The sequence below is a fragment of the Ambystoma mexicanum genome, chromosome 7p, assembly GCF_040938575.1.
Source record: "Ambystoma mexicanum isolate Mex_15411 chromosome 7p, UKY_AmexF1_1, whole genome shotgun sequence".
Taxonomy (NCBI): domain Eukaryota; kingdom Metazoa; phylum Chordata; class Amphibia; order Caudata; family Ambystomatidae; genus Ambystoma; species Ambystoma mexicanum.
In genome coordinates, this window is record NC_090939.1 from 412,217,515 (window position 1) to 412,239,696 (window position 22,182).

The 22,182-nt window shown below is 44.7% G+C and overlaps 1 protein-coding gene across 3 annotated transcripts in view; it reads right to left on the reverse strand.

Annotated features, from left to right (window-relative positions):
- The window catches only part of GBE1 (1,4-alpha-glucan branching enzyme 1), a 1,374,432-nt gene that overhangs the window by 316,387 nt on the left and 1,035,863 nt on the right, over positions 1-22,182 (reverse strand). For all 3 annotated transcript variants that reach the window (XM_069636445.1, XM_069636447.1, XM_069636446.1), the window contains exon 12: positions 9-180. In XM_069636445.1, the coding sequence (XP_069492546.1) occupies positions 9-180 (172 nt within the window). The remainder of the gene's footprint in view (positions 1-8; positions 181-22,182) is intronic.

The window sequence follows — 22,182 nt, forward strand, 5'->3', positions numbered from 1 at the left end:
ATGCTTACCTATGAAGTTAAGGTATCCCTCTCCGCCAAGTGCATGAGTGATGAGACGGATCATTTTATGAAGCTGCATCCCACGATCAATAACAGGAGTAAGATGAGACAACAGGCTCATATTTGAATACATCTCTGCATCCATCAGCCAAAATGCCAATGTCTTATCCCCAACAAGGGCCTACACACAAAAAATGACACATTATTTCCCAGGGCACGCGTTACTTTAAATGTCAAGGAGTGTTAACAGAGCTGCAGTTATTAGCCTTCTCAATGACAAATGGTTAAACATCAACGGAACGTGAATATATTATGAATTCAACAGACAAAACCGGCTTATATACATTAGGACATTATTTCTTAAAAAATAAAAAACGTACGAAAAGGCAGCTAGAAAAGCACAAACCAAAGTTAATCCATTCATAAAATACGTTGCTCTAGTGAAATCAAAACATGTGTATATCTGTTTGTTCCTCATTCAACAGCACAAATAACCATGCACTACACACACTACAATAAAAAAGTATACAATGTTGAATTGTGGCCTAGTGGAGTGTTGAACATCTTCACGAGTATATTGATGTGATACGCTATTTTGCCAAGAATTTGATTAACATGATGCAAAGTTGGCACTGTACATTAAATAAACAGTCTACCAAATGGTCTGGGGTATCTGATGAAATGTGCTACATTAATACTTGTACCTGATGACATGCCGTCTAAAAGACTTGCGTGGTATCAGGTGATATTGTCTGGTGTATTCTTTGAGTGGCTGACCAGCATGGCAATTGCCTGACTAGAAGCGAAGGATGTATCTGTGAAAAAACGAACAGCTTCATAAATTATTTTACAGCATCGCCTTGGCCACACGTTCTTGGCTGCTAGTACAAAGGTACAAAAGGTGCAAACCTGTATGTAAATTCAGAAGTTGTGGTCCAGAGCAGACACGGATGGCCATCGCCCATGACAGTAGCAGGAGCCACTGAAATGTTATGGCAACCGTAGCCTGGTACCACTTACACTTTAGTAGTTATTCTTAGAAAGCGGTAGGTACTTATGGGACCATAATTTTGATTGAGAACTGCAGCACAACACTGGCGATGAGGATGGATCTGTGATGCTTTGAGCCCCATTGTCATCTCGATCTTAAGGGACAATTCTGTCACTGCAAGTTATCACATTTTGCCTCAAAGCCTCTATGCTCGAAGCATGTTCGCTATTCTAAGAGCCCATGCAATGTGTGACAGCTCGGCAACCTTTCCTGCAGCTTCCAGACAAATCCCTGATCCATGGCGACAGTGAGAAAAGATAATTAGTCGAGTGGCAGAAGAGTGGTCTCTGTGGTCCGGAAAGTTCTTTTGCAGTCTTTCCATTGTGGCAGTTGGAGGAGGCAGACCCTAATCAGTCTGCTATGTTACCTGTTTTGCGGCGCAGAGCGCTGCACGGAAGGTGGAGTGGCAGAAGAGTGGTCTCGGTGGACTTCAGCACCAGGTTTCGCCGGCCAACAATAATTCCAATAACCTTGCCATATTGGTGCGCTCCAAACTGGTAAGCCGTTTATCGCCCTGCTGGTGAATAACTGTTTAATACATTCCAGCTGACCAATAAGCAATCGACACGAACGCTGCAAGCTTGTTTCTTTGTGTCTTGTCAATTAAGAAAGCTTTTTGTCTTTAATCTTCTGACCGTGGTCATTTTATAAATACACTGGGTTTCTTTTTACCGGGTTGCAACAGCAAAGCTACAAACTCTAAAGAATCAATGTCAGGCAGTGCAAACGAACATAGCATGCCGAAACTATAGGATTTACGGAGTGGAGCTTTAGTGGATGGTTGCCCCCCCCGACCCCTCCAATTGGATACTTTGTCAGTACAGGATATGCCAAGTCCCCCTCTGGAAACTCAGCTCCCTGAAATGCTAAAACCTTGTAACAGGCGATTACAGTGCAAATATATAGAAACAAGATCATACAGGGAAGTCTCGTGGAGTCACCTCAAAATGGTATGTTTGAAGTCTTTACCCCACCTAGAGCTTCTGAATGTATAAAGGCGGCATTGCTCAATGGCCTGGAGTAACACGAACAACAAACATTAACAAATACATTACTGCTTTAAATCTAGAAAACAGTGGAGCACAGGAGATTAGGATCTCTTTGAATGAACGGAGGACAGAAAACCTGGAGGATACGTCGAGGGCCACATTGGGGATGAGTGACAGTAGGTCCATCTCCCTGGTCCAAGCAACTGCTATGACTCCTGTTTTGACCCACCCCCACTTATCCCCAGCAGTTTAAGAACGTCCTCAGCAAGACGACCTCTGGTCTCCTAAAATCACTCCTGCTGCAACATTTTCAGCTTTGAATTTTGTTCCAACATCATTGATGAATGTCTCTGAATTATCGAAAAGTGAAGTGCAGGAGCACTGAAGGATCTTATCAGAACTGTCTAGGTAAACAGCGGGGGGGGGGGCTGTGAAATAATCTTTGCTGGGTCTGAAGTCCGCTATAAACACAGTTGTTTTTGGATTCCATAAATGATTTGAAGTTGGACGTAAAGAACCAGGGGAATAACATCAACCTCCTACAAAAAACAATTACCGAACATTACAGGCAATGTAATGCTCACTGAAAAATGAAATCATGTAGTCGTTGCTCAACCTCCCACGGAGTCAGAGGTGGTGATAATGTGCTCATCGTTTCATGATGGAACGAGTGTGGACTTGGACGAAACCCTCTTATCAGAATCCACCTTGGAAGGCTTGGTGCCTCCGTTGTTTTCCGATTGAGGCTCCTGAAAAAACATTAACAGAAGAGGGTGTACCTTCAAAGATTCGCTTTAATGGTCGGCAGAAGTGGATAAGGGAAAACAAATCTAATAAGGAAGATTGTATCTGCACCTTCTGGCCCAGAGTTGAAAACTAAAAAAAAAAAGGCTAAAAAAATAAAATATGCAGCTAAAACAAACTGAGAGCCTTGCATCTTTCAACCAAAAAGGCAGTCGGAAAGGTCTGTGATTTAAAGTCCTCTGCCAAGGACACAAACTATGTGTCCTGCTTCTATAAAGCCGCACAGTGGACATCTGTACACACAAGTTAATAATGCCTAAGCTGAGTCCTGTGATTCAGACGCTCTCTTGCAGCATGTGTGTAAGTCCACAGTTGGTACACAAACAGGTCAAATTTGTAAACCAATGAGGTTGGAACCCATATTCCACAGAAATAAAAAAAATCAGCAATCCTCTGTAGAACACGATAGTAATATGGGGGACCATATCAAAACGTGCCCTGGAGTTCAAAGTGAGCTCTAGTAACCAAGAATCCACTGGCACTCAAATGGCAAACGTACAAGTGCTTCAAAGACAGGAACCCATTTTTTTATACAGGGAAGAAAGCCTTACCCTCTTCTGCTTCTTTGGCAAAAACTTCAGCTACCCAATAGCTGGCTATAGACTGTGATCACACTATTTCTGTGTGCGGCACAGATTTGGAGTTGGCAAAAGGTCTCAGGGATAAATATCAGCAGCATTCGGCCCAAGATGTCTCACAGGCAAATCTCTCATAGGTGGATCACAGATCTCGGGCGGCCTCCACCACTTCAGAGTTGCCTGTTCCCTCTGTAGCCTTCCAACCATTTACAATACCAAGGATGTGGTTGCAGCAAATCAAAAGAGGAAGAGAGTTTAAGGCTCTCAATCGCAGTACAATTTCGTCAGTTTTAAAGCAGATCCCGGTTCTATATCTTTTCACTCCAAATGAAATTTAATATGTTCGTTTTCCTCATCAGCATTGTACTAACAGTGGAACTGGGTCTAAAAACATGTGGGAGCACACACGCTCTTGGCGTCCCAGTGCACAGTGGTGTAAATTGGGTCTAGAAATTTCGGCAACTGAAATTGCCAAAAGAGAGCATATCCTGGCTAATAGGTGGCAGAGACTGGAAGCCGGTAAAAGGTCACCCATAAGAAACTCAACAGCATCACCGACAGCAACACCTGCAGTCATTCCGCCCTCAATCATCTGATGGAGAACAAGTTCAAGATGTGGGCTATGCTACCAGAGATTATATGCTAAATATTGGAGAACCTGAGAGGGACTGAACATTTTCTTTCGTAAAGAAGGATTTCAGAGTCCTGGGTTGGAATGCACAGGGCTCTAGTTCTTTCAAATTGAGGGCTACGAAGGAGGACATTTTTGGTAACAATAACCTTATTCTTTTCAGGAAACCTGGTGGACTGACCGTCTTAAATTGGACGGTTTTATAACAGTTGAACAACTGGCGATAAGGGGAGAGACTGAGCGGCCAGCTTGGGGAATGTGGATTTCAATTCAGGCCTCCTTAGTTTCCGTTTGTTATTGTTACCTATATCCACTCAAGGCCTCTTGGCTGATCTCATAATGATACAAAGGGGAATGTTTTTAGGGGAAATTGTGTTTATCAAGATCTATTGGAATCCTGCCTGTTCCAATCTTATGGGTTTTCTTAAGCTGGTTCAGCAGGGATAATTCTATCAGCCGACCTAAACTCACAATGTTTCAGTTTGCAGTAGATGGGTTTAAACATATTTTGTAAAAAGCCAACGCTAAACGGTGAGCAGTGGTTGGATTTTTCTTTACAAACTGGACCCTAAAAATGGTAAATCGGGTGTAAGGGGGGGATTCTCCCAGCGTCAACCTGGAACAGAGTGTCCTCTGAATTCATTTTAGACCATCTACTACTCTGTGAAGATCGGTTTGCTCGATGTACAGCTTTTCGGGTTGTGGGAGGGGGTGCTATCGATCACGATAGGTTGATCGGCACACTCACTCACCTATGAAGCTCAGGGTGTAGTAGCACAATGTGCATCAAATCTGATTGTAAATGATGGAAAGAACAATGTTGAAATTTAGACAAAACGGTGCCACCTTGGATAACAATTTGTGGTAAATGACCTGTCAGAGGGGAACTTGACTGAACTGTGCACTCCAACTGGTTATGTGGGCTTCCTATGGGACCTAGATTTACCTCGGCCTAAGTGACTTTGAAGCATAAACATCATAAACGTATTTGATGAGGAGGCATGGTCCAGAAAAATCTACCAAATCCAACAATACACCACCAAATCCCATCTGGATTATTGGCTGAACTAAAATCATTACGCAATAATGATAGAAACTGGTCCCGGTCACATAGATATCTGTGACATCAGCATGACGGGGAAATGATGCTGATGGCATTGGCGAACAAGAGCACTCAACGTTTTTGGTTGCTATTCAGTAAGCATAATACGCCTCAGGCACAACTGCAGAGTAATGTGGCAGCTGACTCAACCTGGTTCAACTTCTTTAGGACTATTTGCAAGAAGCCCTCTCCGTCAAATCAGGGATTAACACTGAATCACATCCCCTGGTAATTGTCCTTAAGTGAAGACAGCATAGGAGACCGGAATAAAAAACCATCCTCTTCTCTAGCAGAGGGTCCGAACGGACTATCTAATTCCATTCTGAAAGCAAATGTGGAACTGTGGGTGAGGTCCTGAAAATTTCAACCCTACCAGAGCCGTGGAATTCGGCCGTTATCATCCCCATCTAAAAGAAGGACAATCGGGCTGATCCAGCCAACTATCCCACAATCGCCCTCTTGTCTGCGGATGGAAAAAATCTTTGCTGGTATGGTACTGAGGGATCTGGAGTATTGGATAAGGAGGGAAAACATTCTGTCAAAACTACAGATCGGATTTAGAAGAGGGTTTGTGCACCTCTTTGAATGGTTTGGTGATGCGGACCGTCTCTAACAATGCTTGGAAGAATGGAGGTCCAATATTATACAGTGCCTGGGTAGACCAGTCTAAAGCGGTCAACACCTTAAATAGGGATACACTCTGGGCAAAGTTGGACTACTCAGGTTTGCTAAAGAGTTTACTGGCTATACTTGTATGCATAAGGGTACCACTGTGAGAGCGAGATAAAACGCACAAGGTGACCTGTCAAGTGTAGTGCATACTGAGCAAGGGATGAGGCAGCGGTGCATACTTTCCCCCTGCCTCTTCAACCTCTACTTAGCAGATTTATCTGAAGCCCTGGCTCATAAATCACTTAGAACCCAAAGATCGGTATACGGTCCATAACCTGGATTGCTTATGCCGAAGATGTAGTCCTGTTGGACTACACGCCTATGGGCTTGCAGCGCCTTTTGACCGCCTTTTTTTGGAAATATGCGGTGGCTAATGATCTCCTAGTAAATCCGGAAAAATCAAACATTGTCCTCTTTAAAAGACCCTGAAGATCTCTCCAAGTTTTAAGTGGTCGCTCCTTCATCATACAGTTCAGATGGTAAAAGAAGTATTGTACCTTGGCTTTAGTTTGCATTCCACCCACGCGATGAAGCACCTGGAATCAAACAAGGTATTTAAAGTAGTCCTGCTGGTGGCCCAAATGAGGAAACTGTTCAACACATACTGCAAATTCTCGTTGTGTCCTCTAATAAGATTTAATAAAACAAAGGTCATCTAGTCTTTGCTATACGGCCTAGACATCATACCACATTCTCAAACATTTAATGGAAATAGGATTGAGGGAAAGATTTGGAAGAAGGTTTTACATCTTCCCTTGGGTCTCCCGATTGTTAGCCTGAGATACGAACTAGGGCTTCAATAATTCAAATTGTATATGGACTGGAAAATCATGACACTATATAGATGCATAGTGACTCCATGGCCTGACTCTTTGTATGAGGACATGCTTTTTTAAATAAAGGGTCTTGTCCTGGCTCAGCTAGACAACTATGCCTAAAATCCTGCAATTGTGTGAGTGCACAGAGGACGACTTGATTGGAAATCCACTGGGTGTTAAACTGGCTATTACACGAAGGGGCTGGATCCAAAACATAACAAAATGTGTGGTTTGACTATCTATGGATCACTCTCGATTTATGAAAAACCGAGGGGCTTCCTGGCAAAATATCCAACAAATTTTCCAAACTCTATTATGAGATCGGAATTTCTAGGAGTTCGGTTGAACTTGATTAACACCGGGGAGGTCTAGTCGATTCGTGCTAAATCATCATCTGGAGTTACTCCGTGCTCCCTCTGCAACGAGAGGGTAGTTCAATCTTTACACCATTTGTTGATCGCCTGTAGGAGTACGGGGAGCTCAGCGTTTGTTGGGCATGTTTGTTGACAAATTGGATTGGCTGTCAACTGACTCATTTTATCAAAGACTAATCGCTGGACATGAAATCAGCTTGACAGCCTTCTGTGCTATAATTCAAACACAATACAGCATTCTGAGACAAAATTGCATCATCCACAACCAGTATTTCATGGATAATGGAGAAGGAAGTGCCTGAATGGTTCACCATGTCCCTTTTTATACAGAAATGAAGCCTGCATCAACATAGGTCATTTGTTATTCATCTGCAAAAGATAATGACGTAAATATGTTCAGACTACATACACAATGTTATACCTAATCCCAAGAGGGCAGGACAAATTGCATATTCAACAGATGTTATTGCTATGTCAAGAGTCTCCACTTTGCTTATGGCTTAATTGCATGCTCTTTCTACTAGTTCATGGACGGTGACTTATGTTTGCGGTCCTTAAAAACAGAACCCGCCTGCTCTTCGTTCCAACAATGGTCACATTATTTGCACAACCTTTGAAAGATGCCTTTCAGGTTTAAAACAGAATGGAAGGGCTGAATACTATGACTCAGTATGTAACTAACTTGCTTAGTGCAGCCAGTCTTTACAAATTATTTAGCTAAGAGAATAAAACCATATTGAAACAGCTTTTCTTACTTCGCTGAATGGGAGGATCTGCCTTTAATGTTATTTAAGCTAGGTTTATCAGTGAAGGTCAGGCGGCTAAAACATGCACTCTACATGGACCCTGTCTTCTCTTGTAATGACTGACAGAAAAAAAGCGAAACATTTCCATTTTTTCTTTTTACTCTATGACTGACAAATGTGACCCCATTTTGAGCATTACTAAGAACAGGGTTTTGATCGCAAAAAGGGATTAGCTTAGGGCTAAGAAAATGCATATTATATTCTAACATGACCCTTGAAGTTGTGAAAGTTTTACGAGTTCTAGGATTCATACCTAAAAGAATTGTATTTTGTTGTTTTGTATTTTTTATGTATTGTTTTTCTTTCTCCATTTCTTTATTTCATTCTATGCAGTTTTAATGTTTTGGATGTGAAAGGTTGCATGTTTGATAATAAATTAAAAAATACATAAATAAAAAGATGGTCAGTACCTACATCAACGCCATGGAAGACCGGGTTTTCAGCAGGGTTGGAAAAAAGGCACATTACTCAACCCATCACACTAACAAGAATGATACTCTGATAAAGAGAATCTGTATTGACAGATGACAGACGGAGGCTGCGTTGTCATGGCTGATACAGCTTTAACGAGTTTTCCTGCTCCACAGCGAACCCCTCTGTTTTTCACATCATGAAACGAGAAGAATTTTGAAATTACACCGCTGTCACTGATCAGAAATTCTGGTAACAAGTTGTGGTGCTGGAAATGCATTAGAGTGACAGGGCCTCTTTGTCCTTTTCCTATACCTTCTTATTCTGTGTGTTCTGCATATTTTCTGCACAGGAGTCCAGTTTGGGCAGTGGAGCTCTTCATTTTGTTTTTGTTGGACAAAGACGCATGGGATACTCTAAGGGCACCCATGGGTAGTGGATACAACCCTGTACCGCTAGTGTATGTTTTTGGGCACACACGTGTTGCCCACGCAGCAGGGTATGGGCTGGTGGCAGCTACATGCTGATGCAATAGTAGCTCTAGGTATCCTCCATTTTTGGGATACCCATGCCCTGCCATAGGAATCAATGGATTCCTACACAAAGGCGAGAAGGCCACTGGTGGCCTCTTGGTTTCCTTTGTCTTGCCTCCTTGTTTCTCAAAGTTCTGAGAAGTCCTGACTCTGTCCCCCTTCCCCTGAATGGTTATTGGGTGGAAGGACCATACATGGCTCTGGGGCTGCCTCCTGCCAGGCTGGCTGCAGCCTTTGCTGGGGCTGCTTGTTGTGCGTACACTCTTTGGGTGGAGCCTACCTGAATGGAATGAGTAGTTTGTATGCATTCCGTTTTGCGAGTGTCTGGATTTGGTTGTGACACACGATGCCTGAGCCAGACCTGACTGAAACTGGTATCAATGCAGTATGGTGCACTGAAAGGCTGGGGAGTAGCCCCTAATCTACATCCTGTGTTGTGGGTGTCTGGTGAATAGCCTATATCGCTGCTAGCCAGAATAGGTGCTGCCTAGTTGAATCATTTTCGTGTGATTGGCTGACAGAGCGTTGCTCAGCCTGAGTGAACGGGGAGTGTTTTGTGTAACAGGGGGCCTCACACGCCCCCTCCTTGTCAGAAACTGTAACAAGAAAGCTGAAGTAATGTCATGTTTGCATCCTGAAATCCAGTTGGAGGAAAAAGTCTGCGGCTGCATATCTTCATCAAATCCAAAAACGGCTGTGCTAATTCAAGGACTGAACCAGAGAGGACCTGGATAGGCAAACTCTTCCTGTAGCAATGAGGAGACATTGTGCAACTTCTGCTCTTCACCCAAAATGTCCTGGATGCCAGTACTGTGTACCCGCCGTCGGCAGAAGAGATCTTCATGGGTGCAGAAGAGGAGTGCCTGAACATCTTGCAGCCAAGAAGTTCATCTGTGTCGCCCAGGGACCGGACGAGAGTTTGCGACTACTGGAAGCCAAGCTGCTGAGTATTGCCTAAGGAGGGGATACCCTGGTAGTGCGTTCCTTGTCTCCCGGAGCTGCAAATGTTTCAAATCATTAAAGAATCCTTCAAGAGGCATCCCTGCCATGACATCTGTACTTGTCCACGCCAGAGAAGGTCCAGGGTCGCTGCCTGCAGTGGAGTGTCTGCCGGTGCATTTCCCACCACCAAAATCCAAAGACGATGTCCTGCGTGTCCAGACTCAGTGATGGTCTGCCGACCCGTCCAGTGATCATGTCAGGCCACCAGAAACCATCCCGAGGTCCGTGCTGTGGCTGCAGCATCAGAGAAATGAATGCCGGAAAACCACAAAATCCCCAAATCCAACACCTACTTCTGTCACTGCACCAGTCGCCACCGAAAGGCATCTAACCTTGTTGAGGTTCACAGCAGGTTTCACCTTTGTGGGACATCCACAGCCACAGTAATGACCCGACAACGCAAACCACCGCAAAGACCGAAAGTGCTGCCTTTCCGACACTGCTCGTTTCCATTCTTCTCAACACCAACATCACAGCAGCGACTCCTTCCAAAGGGCAGGGGCCCATCCTTGAGGGGTCTCGTCGAGTAAAGCCAAGAAACTCCACCACTTTGCCTGCCAAGGCACACAAGGTAATGGGACGAGGAAGAGCATCTTCGATCCTCAGGTTTCATCTTGGATCCTCTTCTCCTGTGGCTTCCTAGGTACTTAGAGGCTAGTTGGATCTGTAGAAAGAGAAGCAGACTATTATTGAACATATTTGGACAGGGCTGTAATATACAAGATAAAGTGTCTGGACTTTTCTTTAAAGGTTTCCCAGGTGGGGGATCCTCACACAGTATTGCATATCTTCTCTAAAGAAAGGATTCTTCCAATGTTCCTAATCTAACCTGCCTTTATACATTAATCTATGAAGTTACACCTTGCTTAGAATTCTCATGATTTTTTAATAACCGTCAGCAGTTGGTGTATTTGTACTGAATCAAAGTATATTGTGGCACCACAGAGTGTATATTATTGCCATTATTAGGATAGTGTTGCCCAAGTATAAAGTCTGTTATATATTTGTATAGATTCATCTGTACCCGACTTATTTAAATCTATGTTAGTTAATACAAGATCTAGGGTAGTACCTATAAGTCTCTGGACATTCCTTTGTGGGGGCTTGGGGATTCACTGTACCCAAGAACCAGCCTGCATCGCCTCCCCTGAGTCTGAGCCTTGGTTGCTCGTCCATTCTACCATATAGAGAACCTTGGCTGGGGTGCTCTGTGCCTCTACGCCAACATTATAGGGGGCAGAAATACATCTCCCCCTCCAGTCTTTCCAGGAAGGATGTTAATAGTTATGTCAATACTACTTTGTAGAGTGCTCAAACCTGAAGGCAAGGGAGCGCATGGTAGCCAGAGCATTAATTGGATTGTTAGTCCAGCCGATATATACGGAACAGAATGGTTTCAAGAGCTCTTCTGAATATATGTTTACACTCAGTTCTAAGGGTTACTGGAAGTTTATTACAGAGCCTAGAGCCATTGGCCAAAATGCTTCTTCCGCCAACTAAATTAAGTTTGAACTTTGGAGGAGAAAGACATGAAGTAATCTATTTGAAAGAAAAGTTGGCACCCTACCATATATGCATTTGGGGGACACGGTAATGGTTTTGGACAAGATCCTAGTTTAACAGCAGCCAAAGCAGTTGTCTTAATGCAAGGTAATATGAACCTGAAAAGGAAGATGAAGTGAATTGCAATAATCAAATTTCGAACAGATAATGGCCTGAATAATAATAATAAAGTGAAGTTGTGAGAGATAAGGATGAATGTGTCCAAATAAACAAATAGGAAGTAGAGTATTAATACAGCCTGGAAAGCTCCAAATTACACAGATGTTCTGGAGCCAGATCAAACCAGACTCAATAACGGAAATAGGCAAAATGCAAGGTAAACCCCAGATTCTTCATCATCATCATCAAAATAAAGCAGAGACAGCATACAAGCATAAGAAGTCTTGGAGCTCTCAAAGTGATTATCAAAACAACTAGTTATATATTCAATATTCATCATTACTAACATACTGTAATCTTAGTTACCAAAACCTATGGGGAACAGGGATTGGATAATGGTGGTGACTACATATACATTCTATAGGGGTTACATTTCTAATTTGGTAACGCTCGTCTGATGGCTCCTCCTGATAACACAGCAAAATTGATAATGGTAAAAAGACATCATTACTTCAATAAGCTATTGGTTATCATAATACGTGATGGACGGCATAACATTAAAGGATTCAGATTGGTTGGCTTCTTACTACCCAACTGTGGACAAATGAAAGCTTGTCAGGACATGAGCCAGACATGAGTAGGGGGAGAGGGCCACCAACTGCTTTCCTTTCAATTAAAGAAGATACCATCCCTCATTTCTAGGTCATGAGCCAGGGTGATTTCTTTGTATTTGGCCTCATGTGGCATCTCGTGCTTATTTTTATGTCTGTCCAATGCGCACAGCACTTGCTTTGAAAGATTAATTCTAACTGCTTTTTAACACCCACATTTAATACAATACATGTATCATTCAGTAAAAACTGATAGTAATTTGGAAAGAAGAGTTTAGTTACATTAGACGTTGTTTTTATTATTTTTGAGCCAAGCCCTGATGAAGACCTATGTTCTTTAAGGTCGAAACAAGTGTTGTCAAGGCCAGGAATATCATCACATTGTTATAAATACGGAAATTGGATAATATCAACTGTTATATTTTGTGTTAAGGAGCAGTTAAAATGAATATTTCAAAGATTATTTTTTTGCCGAGTTTGCGAGTGCTATCTGCATTGGACAGACAAAATATTCTTCAAATTGAAAGAACAGTCAATTAATTAGCAACGAATACAGAAAACACACCTGCCTTACTCCTTACATGTGTCTCTTGTTTCAGCCTCGCCTTGGGACTCTGGTCTGTTGTCATAGGTCCATGCAGCAATAACACACCAATGTATTTATTAATTTAGTATTTTTATATTGTTTAATATTCTACTTTATTAGTGAGTGGTTTTGCAGAGGAGAACCAGTCTCCAGATACAATTCTTCAAATATGGGACACGTGGGATGGGTCCGTGTTTGGAATTATTTCACCCTGAATTTATTAGGATTTTAGCTAATATTAATTGAGTGTTCTTGTTTTATTTTACCACTGGGGACACTCAGAGTCTTTTGGCTTATATTGTCCTGCACCTGGCTTACAAAGGCTAGTTATGCTCTTCATTAATTTAAGAATATATAGCTTAAGTCCTGGTAATCATCATCTCTTGCTTTCTCTCTCTGCTGTTCCTATCCCCTCTCATTCACTGTAACATTGGATTAGTTTGCTAGCTGCTGCCTGAGCACTGCACAGATCTGTATATTATTATTTCAGCATTTTGAGATTTTCTGAAGCCTTTTGTTAACTTAGAAGCGTATTGTGGCTTCCATTTTGGAAAAGATGGCTGCCCATTACTGTTGCATGTCTATGTTAGTGAGCTATATTCGCGTGTCGTTCAGGTTGCATTCAGCTTATGCATTGCTTATGTTAGTATTCTTCATGTCTTATGTATGCTATGTTAATGGTTTTCATGTATAAATGCATTACCTAGTGTTCGCGTTCTTCATGTTAAGTGCACATTTGCTTCATGTCATAATGTTGGTTTGGTTGAATCGTGCCATCGTCAGCGTTAGATTGTATCAATCTCCTGTTGTACCTGCCTGGGATAAGGGCGGTAGAGTTGTCTTAGTGAGTAACGTTTCTCATCTGTGTAAGACTGAAGTGGGGAGGGGTAGAAGCTATGGATGACTTATTCCTCTGCCTCTCAAAAGCTTACAATCTGGTCAATTTTAATCGAGTCAAAGTAAATATCCAGGTACTAAACCTTATTGGATAAAGGCAGAGGGGTAGAATCAAATTTAAATAGAAAGAAGAAAGTGATGGAGAAGGAGAGAGCGGGGATGAACCAGCAGTAACTCCATCTTGGTGATGTTAAGACCCAATCAATTAGCGCACATCCAGGAGTTGACCCGGGTCTTGATATTGGAAAGAGGATGCAGGTAATACATTTGTCCATGCTTCTTATGCAACAATCACATTCTCATTAGAGAAAGCAACCTGACTTCTCACTTGGGCCCAGCTGACGCAGATGCAAACATTAGATACCACTTTATACTCAGAGTACAGTATTAAAGGAACTGTTGGCAAGTTTTAGATGGAATGCACTGCAGATGGAGCTGCTCTGAAATGGGAATTTGTCCATGCAAACGTTCTAGATGTCCTTAACGAAAAACTACTCAAAATCCATGAAGATGTATAGCATTAGGTTTTTCCAGAACTCAATGAGAAATTAGGTATACCAGCGAAGCTGTGGGCATGAAGAAAGATGTGGAAGTACAGTGGTTGCAAATTTCAGCAAATGTGTTAGTTTTAGGCTTAAGGGCCCCTTGATCGAGTATGGGCCCGATAATTCAATTTCTAGCAGATCCGTGGGATGAATGATCTGCAATGTGTCAACTGGAAAGTTGAAGTTCCTGGGCAACCATCCCTGTTCCTGACTAGTACCCTGGGGGTAACCCCAGAAGTCTGGATAGGTTTAGGAATGGATTGGGCGTCAGGCCTCTGGAACCACCCCTGCACCAATGTCTGAACAAACTAGTGGCAGGTCTAGTGAATTCTAGCAGGGAACACAATCTGTTGGGATGGTTGAGCCGTTGCAATATCCATACAAGGTGCAAAATTATATACAGCAAATGACAACTATGTCTGGGTCAGCGGGAGGCCATACACGGATGTACATGTTCTGCTTAAAATTCAAGGTAGAATTCATAAAACAATTGAATTGGTGTTTCAAAAGAAAAGCGCTGGGCACATTACTGGGTATTCGTGTTATAGTATATAGATTACTTTGTGTCAATTCCATTAGAATAAGTAAATCAAGTACGTCGTCTGGTTGAAACGTGTTTCAGCCTCTCTCAAAACCAGTCATAATCAAAATCTTACATGTATCGGCATTTACAAATAAACCAAATTTATTTACAAAAACCAAAAACAGTGCGGTAGAGGAGCATATGAATGCCTCTGCAGGAAGTCCCACCCCCATTCTGCCTATATGCTGGAAACCGGCAATTGCGACATGCGCAACAGTAACAGTGCCTACTCAACAAACAGCCTTTGAGACAAGATATCCATTGAGAAGCCCTTATGTGATGTACCCTCGCAGAGATGATAATCTCTTGCAGAACCCTGAAGGAACATGAAGATGAGAGAAAAAGAGGCTGGCGACGTCACAAGAAATGAGTGCGATGCCCTGAGAAGGATGGTCAAAGAAGATGCATAGACCTTATGGAATCTGATGGGGAAGTAAAGAATCGAGAAGACTTTCATATGCGGAATGAAGATTGCATGTGTGAAGAGCAGTGCAGAAAATGCAAACCATTTTAGAACTGTACAGATGCTGTAACACAAGTAGATTACTTAATCATAAATGCTGGCTATTCGTAGTGGATAGACTGCAGGCGGTGCCACCATTATATAGAATTCTGGACATTGATGCCACATATTTGGTAAGCTCAGACCTGTGAAGAAAGACGGATCGGAGGTCTGTGTTGCAGTGAGAAAAGCAGCTGAAGATTGAGCGGTCTCTGGTGTCAAAGGATGAACGGCCAATAACCGGTTTTCTATCCCTGAACAAGTGAACGTGAGAAGCTGAATCAGCCCTGGTTAAGGTGCAAGAAAGAACACCACGAGTTAGAAGTTTATTAATTCAAGACAATTAAATGCTGCAAAACAGGCCGAAATACGGTCTCCTGTCACGTGAACCGAGGATGAAAATAGGAGTGGATGTGCAGACCTGAAATACGATAAGGATGTGCCCATACTCCCTTTCATTTGCAGGAGCAGTGATACTTTGCAAGGCCAAGTTCAAAGACAATCTGAATGGCAGAAGGCATGCGCAATGATATGTAGGGCTAATTGAGTGAGGAGACACGGTCAAGTCCACCCACCAGCACCTAGGGTACAAGCTCACGTGCTGCTAGTGAGCTGAATGTTCCAGAAGGGTACAAGCGTGCCAGCCAATTGTAGAAGGCCATATAATGAAGGGCCTTATAATTTGACAGCCAATGGTGTACCGTATATTTAGTAACTGATGAGGATGACTAGCACTAAGGGTGGGCATAAGTTGTCCATCTGACTGTAAAGACCCAATCACAAACCAATCCCTTAAAGAAAGTATACTTAGAGGTTCCCCTTGAGCCCATCACAATCTCCCATAGGTTTTCTTAGTTTGCCACGTAGTATGACATCACTTATGACACAATTTTAGTACTTAAGTGTGTTTTTTGTGCAAAACAATTGAGAGCACGATTGAACGTCTGTTGATGTCTGTTCTAACTCCTTGTTTTCGGCAATAGCAAAATGTCTACTCCGACTGCTTTATTTTCGAACTTCCTGAATCGGTATTTGGTGTAAGAGTTATTCTGCATCCCCATCCTTTTATGACGTGTTACGGATTTAAAGGGCCCATCCATGGGTTCTCGTGGCTGCATTATTGGATGGTTGCACGGAAGACCCATCGACATGTAGACTCCATGGCTTCGGACAATCGTACATCCTTCGCCATCTAGCTGGAAGATCGCAGGGTTCCCTGTGGAGAGCGGCCAATTCTAAAACTTACAAGTAGAATCGAGACGGTGGGCAGGGTCCTTCGGACAAAATCCCTAACTGGTTTCCAAAGGCGCTCTGCGGACGGAAGGGTCGATTGGAGGAGATGATACCAAAGGCTTCGAGCCGAACCAGCGAATGGCGAGTAGACCAAGGGGAATGTCAAACTGAGGGGATGTGATAGTTTAGTAGGTAACTGAAAAAGTAACAGGGTAAAGGGAGATTTTCTGTGTAGATGAAGAGAGAGATAGAAGAGAAGGCCTGAAGAGTCCTAACCCAAAGGGGTTTAGAAGAAATTGTTCAACTAACCTCACATTCGCCCAGCATTTCCCCACAGCTATGCCACTATGCAGCTTCAATAACCTCCAAGTCATGAATGTTATCTACATCCACTGCATCCTTTGCAAGCCAAGCATGTATACAAATTCAATTGCAACTAATCCCTACTTTAACCTTGCATATTCCATGTGTTTCATATTTCTGTAACCACTTAACTGTAACCATTATGCCAGCTACTGCCTGTAACCAATATGCTCACCACTTTCATTGTAACCAGCAAGTCTTTGTAACAGCGCCACAATGCCGAAGGGCTGCTGTGAGCTCCATAAATGTTGATAAATAAATACTTTTACACTACTGTCATAGTAATTTAGGCTATGTGCAGGACGGGTCCGCATAAAATAATCTAAACTCGGATCAGGGTATTATTAGGGGAAAGGATCAAAAGTGTTCACTAAAGTTTATGTAAAGAGTTGACTTGTCTGTCTTTTTTATTTGTATTTAAATTAAGGTGTGAGGAGCGACAAACTATTGTATAAGAATCAAGATAAATTAAAAAGCTTTATTGTCTATCTAAGGAAGCAATCTGTGCTGATTCCAAGGTAGACAGAGGAAAGAATTGGAGAGAAAAAGGTTTTGAGCTGTGATTGTTGGAGAGTGCTCATATGTGTCGTTTATATAAAAGGTATCTTGTAAACACTGGTAAGTATTGACAGTCAATTGAGAATTGTCACAATGTGAGATATTAGTCCTCTGATGCATTTATCCAAGACACTGCCAAAGCACATGCCCAAGCTCAAACAGTATAGTGCAGGGTGTGTGAAAGGCACAGGAGATAAGATGTTCATGCCATGGCCACAAGGGGGATCACTGTTGAAAGCAGTATTGCAACACATTACCACATACTTCCACGCTGCGTACATGGGAAAAAAGCTAGGAAAAAGGTTAGCCATTTTAGAGCTTTGGATAATGTACCAGGAAGAGAGGGAGGATCAACCACCTGAAGAGTGGATGCTTAAATCAATCAGTGTAAGGAGAAAGGTGTCGAGCCTTCTCCTCCCCTTACCTCGACGGAAGTAAACGGTGATAGTACGGAAGATGTAGGATTGTATCCTTTAAAGGAACTGAAAGCGGTGACGGGGTATAGCAATCTGATATACAAACTGCCTGCTTATAGCAGTGACAACAGTCCAGAGGAGAGTAAGAGAAAAGAGGAGATCTTTAAGATCCTCGGGACAAAGGGGAGAAAAGCAAACTATCAAATATATCGACAGAGATAGAACAAGAGATTAAGAGATGGAAAGGAGAGAAGGATAAAGCTGACGAGGTAACGCTCGTACAGAATGGGAGGACAGATACTGCTCAAGCAAGATAAAGAGCATCGAGGAAGTAAGGCAAAGAAAATCAGGACAAACAGGATAGAAAAGACGAGGAACGAGAAAAAAGATTGAAGGAAGATGAGCTTAAAAAAGCAGACAGCCACGACAAGAAAGGGTAGAGGAGCAAAGGCAGAATGACAACAGGCGGAGATCGATAGAAGAACAGGATAGAAAAGAAAGGAAAGGAGGAGGAAGGGCAAAAATTAAAGGACAGAACAATACAAAGACGAAAAGAAGAGGAAGAAAGGCGAGCAGGGGCAAGGAGAAAGGAGATAAGACAGGAAGAGGAAAGAGTTAGATGGGAAGCGAGAAAGCGAAGAGAATTAGAAGAATTAGAGCGGAAGAAAAGACAGCGGGAATGGGACATTCACCTTATTCAAGAGGAGCTAATGGAGCCAAGTCCAGCGATACAATGGGGCAACAATAGAAGAGTTCCTACCGCTACAGGGAGCAGTGTCAGGGCCATCTAGAGTAGCCTCAGAAGAGCATTTTGATATAGGAAGCATTGGAGACAGGCTCGATAATGAGATTTAAGGGAAGGTAGTAAATCAGGAAGCTGAGGGAAATTAGATCACACATTGCTCTTTCAAAAACAAAGCGAAGAGGAAAATCCATTCAGTCTTGAGCATAGAGTCTTGTCTTTAAGCAGACTGACCTTAGATAAGGTTGAAGGGGACGGAGTCACACTAGTTGGGGACTAAATATGTCAGACGAAGAAAGCGAATCCTTCCATGGGGAGGAGGGAGGAGGTGCATCTGCCTCCGAGGGAAGCCTGCCGGCGGCCAAGGAAGTAAGATGTTCTGATCTAGAGCAACCAAGGGATAGAACAACAGATCCAAAGCATATCCATAGCGTCCCAACGGATGATTCTATAGTGAGAAGTGAGAAACACTGCATTATGTGAGCATGTTAAGGAACAAGTTACTTAACTGTAACTGTTGTTCTCCAGCATGGGTCTGGCATGGATTCACATGCTCATGAATATTCCCTGTCGTCAGGCTGGGAATCCTCAGTAAAGAAAAAATCAGTATCAGTTTTGTTTCTGATCTGTCTTTCGTAGTAGTAACCAATCACTGATCTCTGCGTCATACTGACCACAGCCAATGACTGCCCTCTACCTAAGCCCCGCCTCTGGCAGCCATCTTCAGATTTGGTAGCATGTGAAGAGGCAGTATGACCAAGTGAAGAGCCGCAGAGGGGTAGGCGGGAAGGTTCGCATGTGAATCCATGCCAGACCCATGCTGGAGAACAACAGTTACAGGTAAGTAACTTGTTCCTTCTCCAGCATGGGGTCTGGCATGGATTCACATGCTCATGAATATAAGAATAAATAGCAGTACACACATGCACAACCAGAGGGGGTGGCAAAAGGCTCAACATTAAGCAATACAAAAAAAACCCTCAACATTAAGCATCTCTTACCTCCTCACCAGGCTCACCTTAAGCGAACAGGTTGCGCAGCACTGCTAGGCCGACCCTGGACTCCTCCCTGGAATCCCGATCGACGCAGTAGAATCTCGTGAAGGTGTGCGTCGACCTCCAAGTAGCAGCCCTGCAGATGTCCAGCAGGGGCACACCAGATAAGAACGCCGTAGTAGCAGCGATCGTTCTGGTCGAATGGGCTCTCGGACGGCCTGGCAGCGGTCAGTTAGCCAACCGGTGGCAGTGCATGATGCAGCCGGGGAGCCATCTGGAAATAGAAGACTTTGAGAGAGCCTTCCCTTGATTCACAGGTCCAAAGTTCACGAACAGCTGTGATGTCCTCTGGAAACTCTTCGTGCGGTCCACGTAGAACTTCAGCGCTCTAGCCACATCCAGCGAGTGCAAAGTCCTCTCGGCCGGCGACGAAGGAGACGGGAAGAAAACAGGTAACACCAAGGGCTCGTTAAGATGGAAGTCCGACGGCACCTTGGGCATAAAGGAGGGGTGCGTCCTGAGCACCACCCTCGAGGCTTGGAAAGTCAAGTACGGTGCTTTGCAGGATAGGGTCTGGATCTCTCCCACTCATCGTGCGGAGGTAATGGTCACCAGGAATGCAGTCTTCCACGACACAAACTTCATCGGTGCGAAGTGCATCGGCTCGAATGGGGGCCCCATGAGCCTGGTCAGCACCATGTTAAATTCCCACGCCAGGGCCGGGACCTTCACCGGCGGGAACGACCGGAACAGTCCTTTCATAAACTCTTTTACCAGTCGATGGGACCACATGGACGTCCGTCCTGTGGTTCTGGTATATCTGGAGATCGCCGCCAGATGAATCTTAATTGAAGCATGGGCTAGGCCAGCCTTTGCCAGCGATAGCAGGTACGGCAGCACTTGAGGTAGTAGGGGGTTGACCCGTAGGGGGTTGATCTTCTGTGCTCGGCACCAGATAGAGAACCTCTTCCACTTATGACCATAGCATTTGAGAGTCGAGGACGCCCTGGCCTTTGCAAGAACCTCTCTGCAATCGGCCGGTAAATCGTAGCCTCCAAACTCTAGCGCTGCAGGAGCCAAGCCTGCAGGTTCAGCGACGCCGGGTCGTGGTGGAAGATGGCGCCTCCTTCTCTGGAGAGAAGGTCCGCGTACGCCGACAGCTTGATGGGAGGGGACGTTGACAAGTCCAGAAGGTCTGGGAACCAGATCTGCCTCGGCCACGCCGGTGCGACGAGGATCATCCTGCACCGGGACCTCTTGAGCTGGCTGATGAGTCGCAACGGCAACGGAGGGAACGCATACAGGTATAGGTCGTCCCAGGGGAACGAGAACGCATCGCCCATGCTTCTCGGCTGGGGAAACCTGCTGGCGATCCTCTTGCACTTCAAGTTCGTCGCTGTTGCGAACAAGTCGATTTGGGGTTTGCCCCATCGTCGGAAGAGTTGATCCACCTGATCCTGGCGCAGTTCCCACTCGTGACACGAGCGCAGCTCCCTGCTGAGCGAGTCGGCGATGGTGTTGCTTTCTCCTGCCAGATGAAAGGGAACCAGGAACATCCCCTGGGCGACCGCCCAGTGCCACAGATCCTGTGCCTCCTTGGATAGGGTTGGGGGATCTGGTGCCTCCCTGCTTCCGTATGTAAAACATTGTCGTGGTGTTGTCCGTGAAGATCCGCACCACCTTTCCCTTGAGCGACGGGAGGAACGATTTGAGAGCCCAGAACACGGCTCGGAGTTCCAGGACATTGATGTGCAGGAGCCTCTCCTCCGGGAGCCAGAGGCCTCTTGCGTGGAGATCTCCGGTGTGGGCGCCCCAACCTTCCAGGGAGGCGTCTCCTGGTACGCCGGCGTCTGAAAGTCCTTGCCCGCCGTGAGGTGCGCTCGAACGCCCCACCACTGAATCGCCCGCCGAAACACCTCATTGAGGGGGACCCTGTCCTCGAAGGTGCCAGTCGCCTGCATCCAACGGGCGTCGAGCAATTCTTGAAGAGGGCGCATCCGTAGTCTTCAGAGGCGCACCGGGTAGATGCAAGAGGACATCATCCCCAGGAGGGACTTGATGGACCTCACCCTGGCCACGTCCGTGGCTAGCAGGCGCTGCACTTTGCCTAGAATGGTCTTCGTCCGTTCTTCCGACGGGGCCGCCAGGCGCCTCACTGTATCGAGCTTCGCTCCCAGAAACAGGGCCACCTGCGACGGCACCAGGTGGGACTTTGGGTAGTTTATGGCAAATCCCAGGTCTGTGAGTAGCTGGATGGTCCTCGCAGTGTGTTCGACGGCGAGTTCCCTCGTCCTTGAGCGGATGAGCCAGTCGTCCAGGTAGGGGTAGACGTGAATCTCCTGCAGGCGCAGCCGCGCCGCCACTGGTGCTAGGCACTTGGTAAAGACCCTGGGGGACGACTTCAATCCGAACGGCAGTGCTCTGAATTGGTAGTGGCGTCCCTGGACGACGAACCTGAGGAACTTTCGGTGACTTTTGAGGATGGGAACGTGGAAGTATGCATCCTCCAGGTCCAACGACGATAGAAAGTCGCCTTCCTCCAGCTGTCCCAGTATGTGCTGGAGGGTGACCATCCTGAACTTTTGTGATCTGATGTATTTGTTCAAACGACGAAGGTCCAGGATGGGGCGCCAGCCGCCCGTCTTCTTCCTGACGAGGAAGTACCTTGAGTACACCCCAGAGCCTCTTCGGGACAAGCTCGATGGCGCCTTTCCTGAGC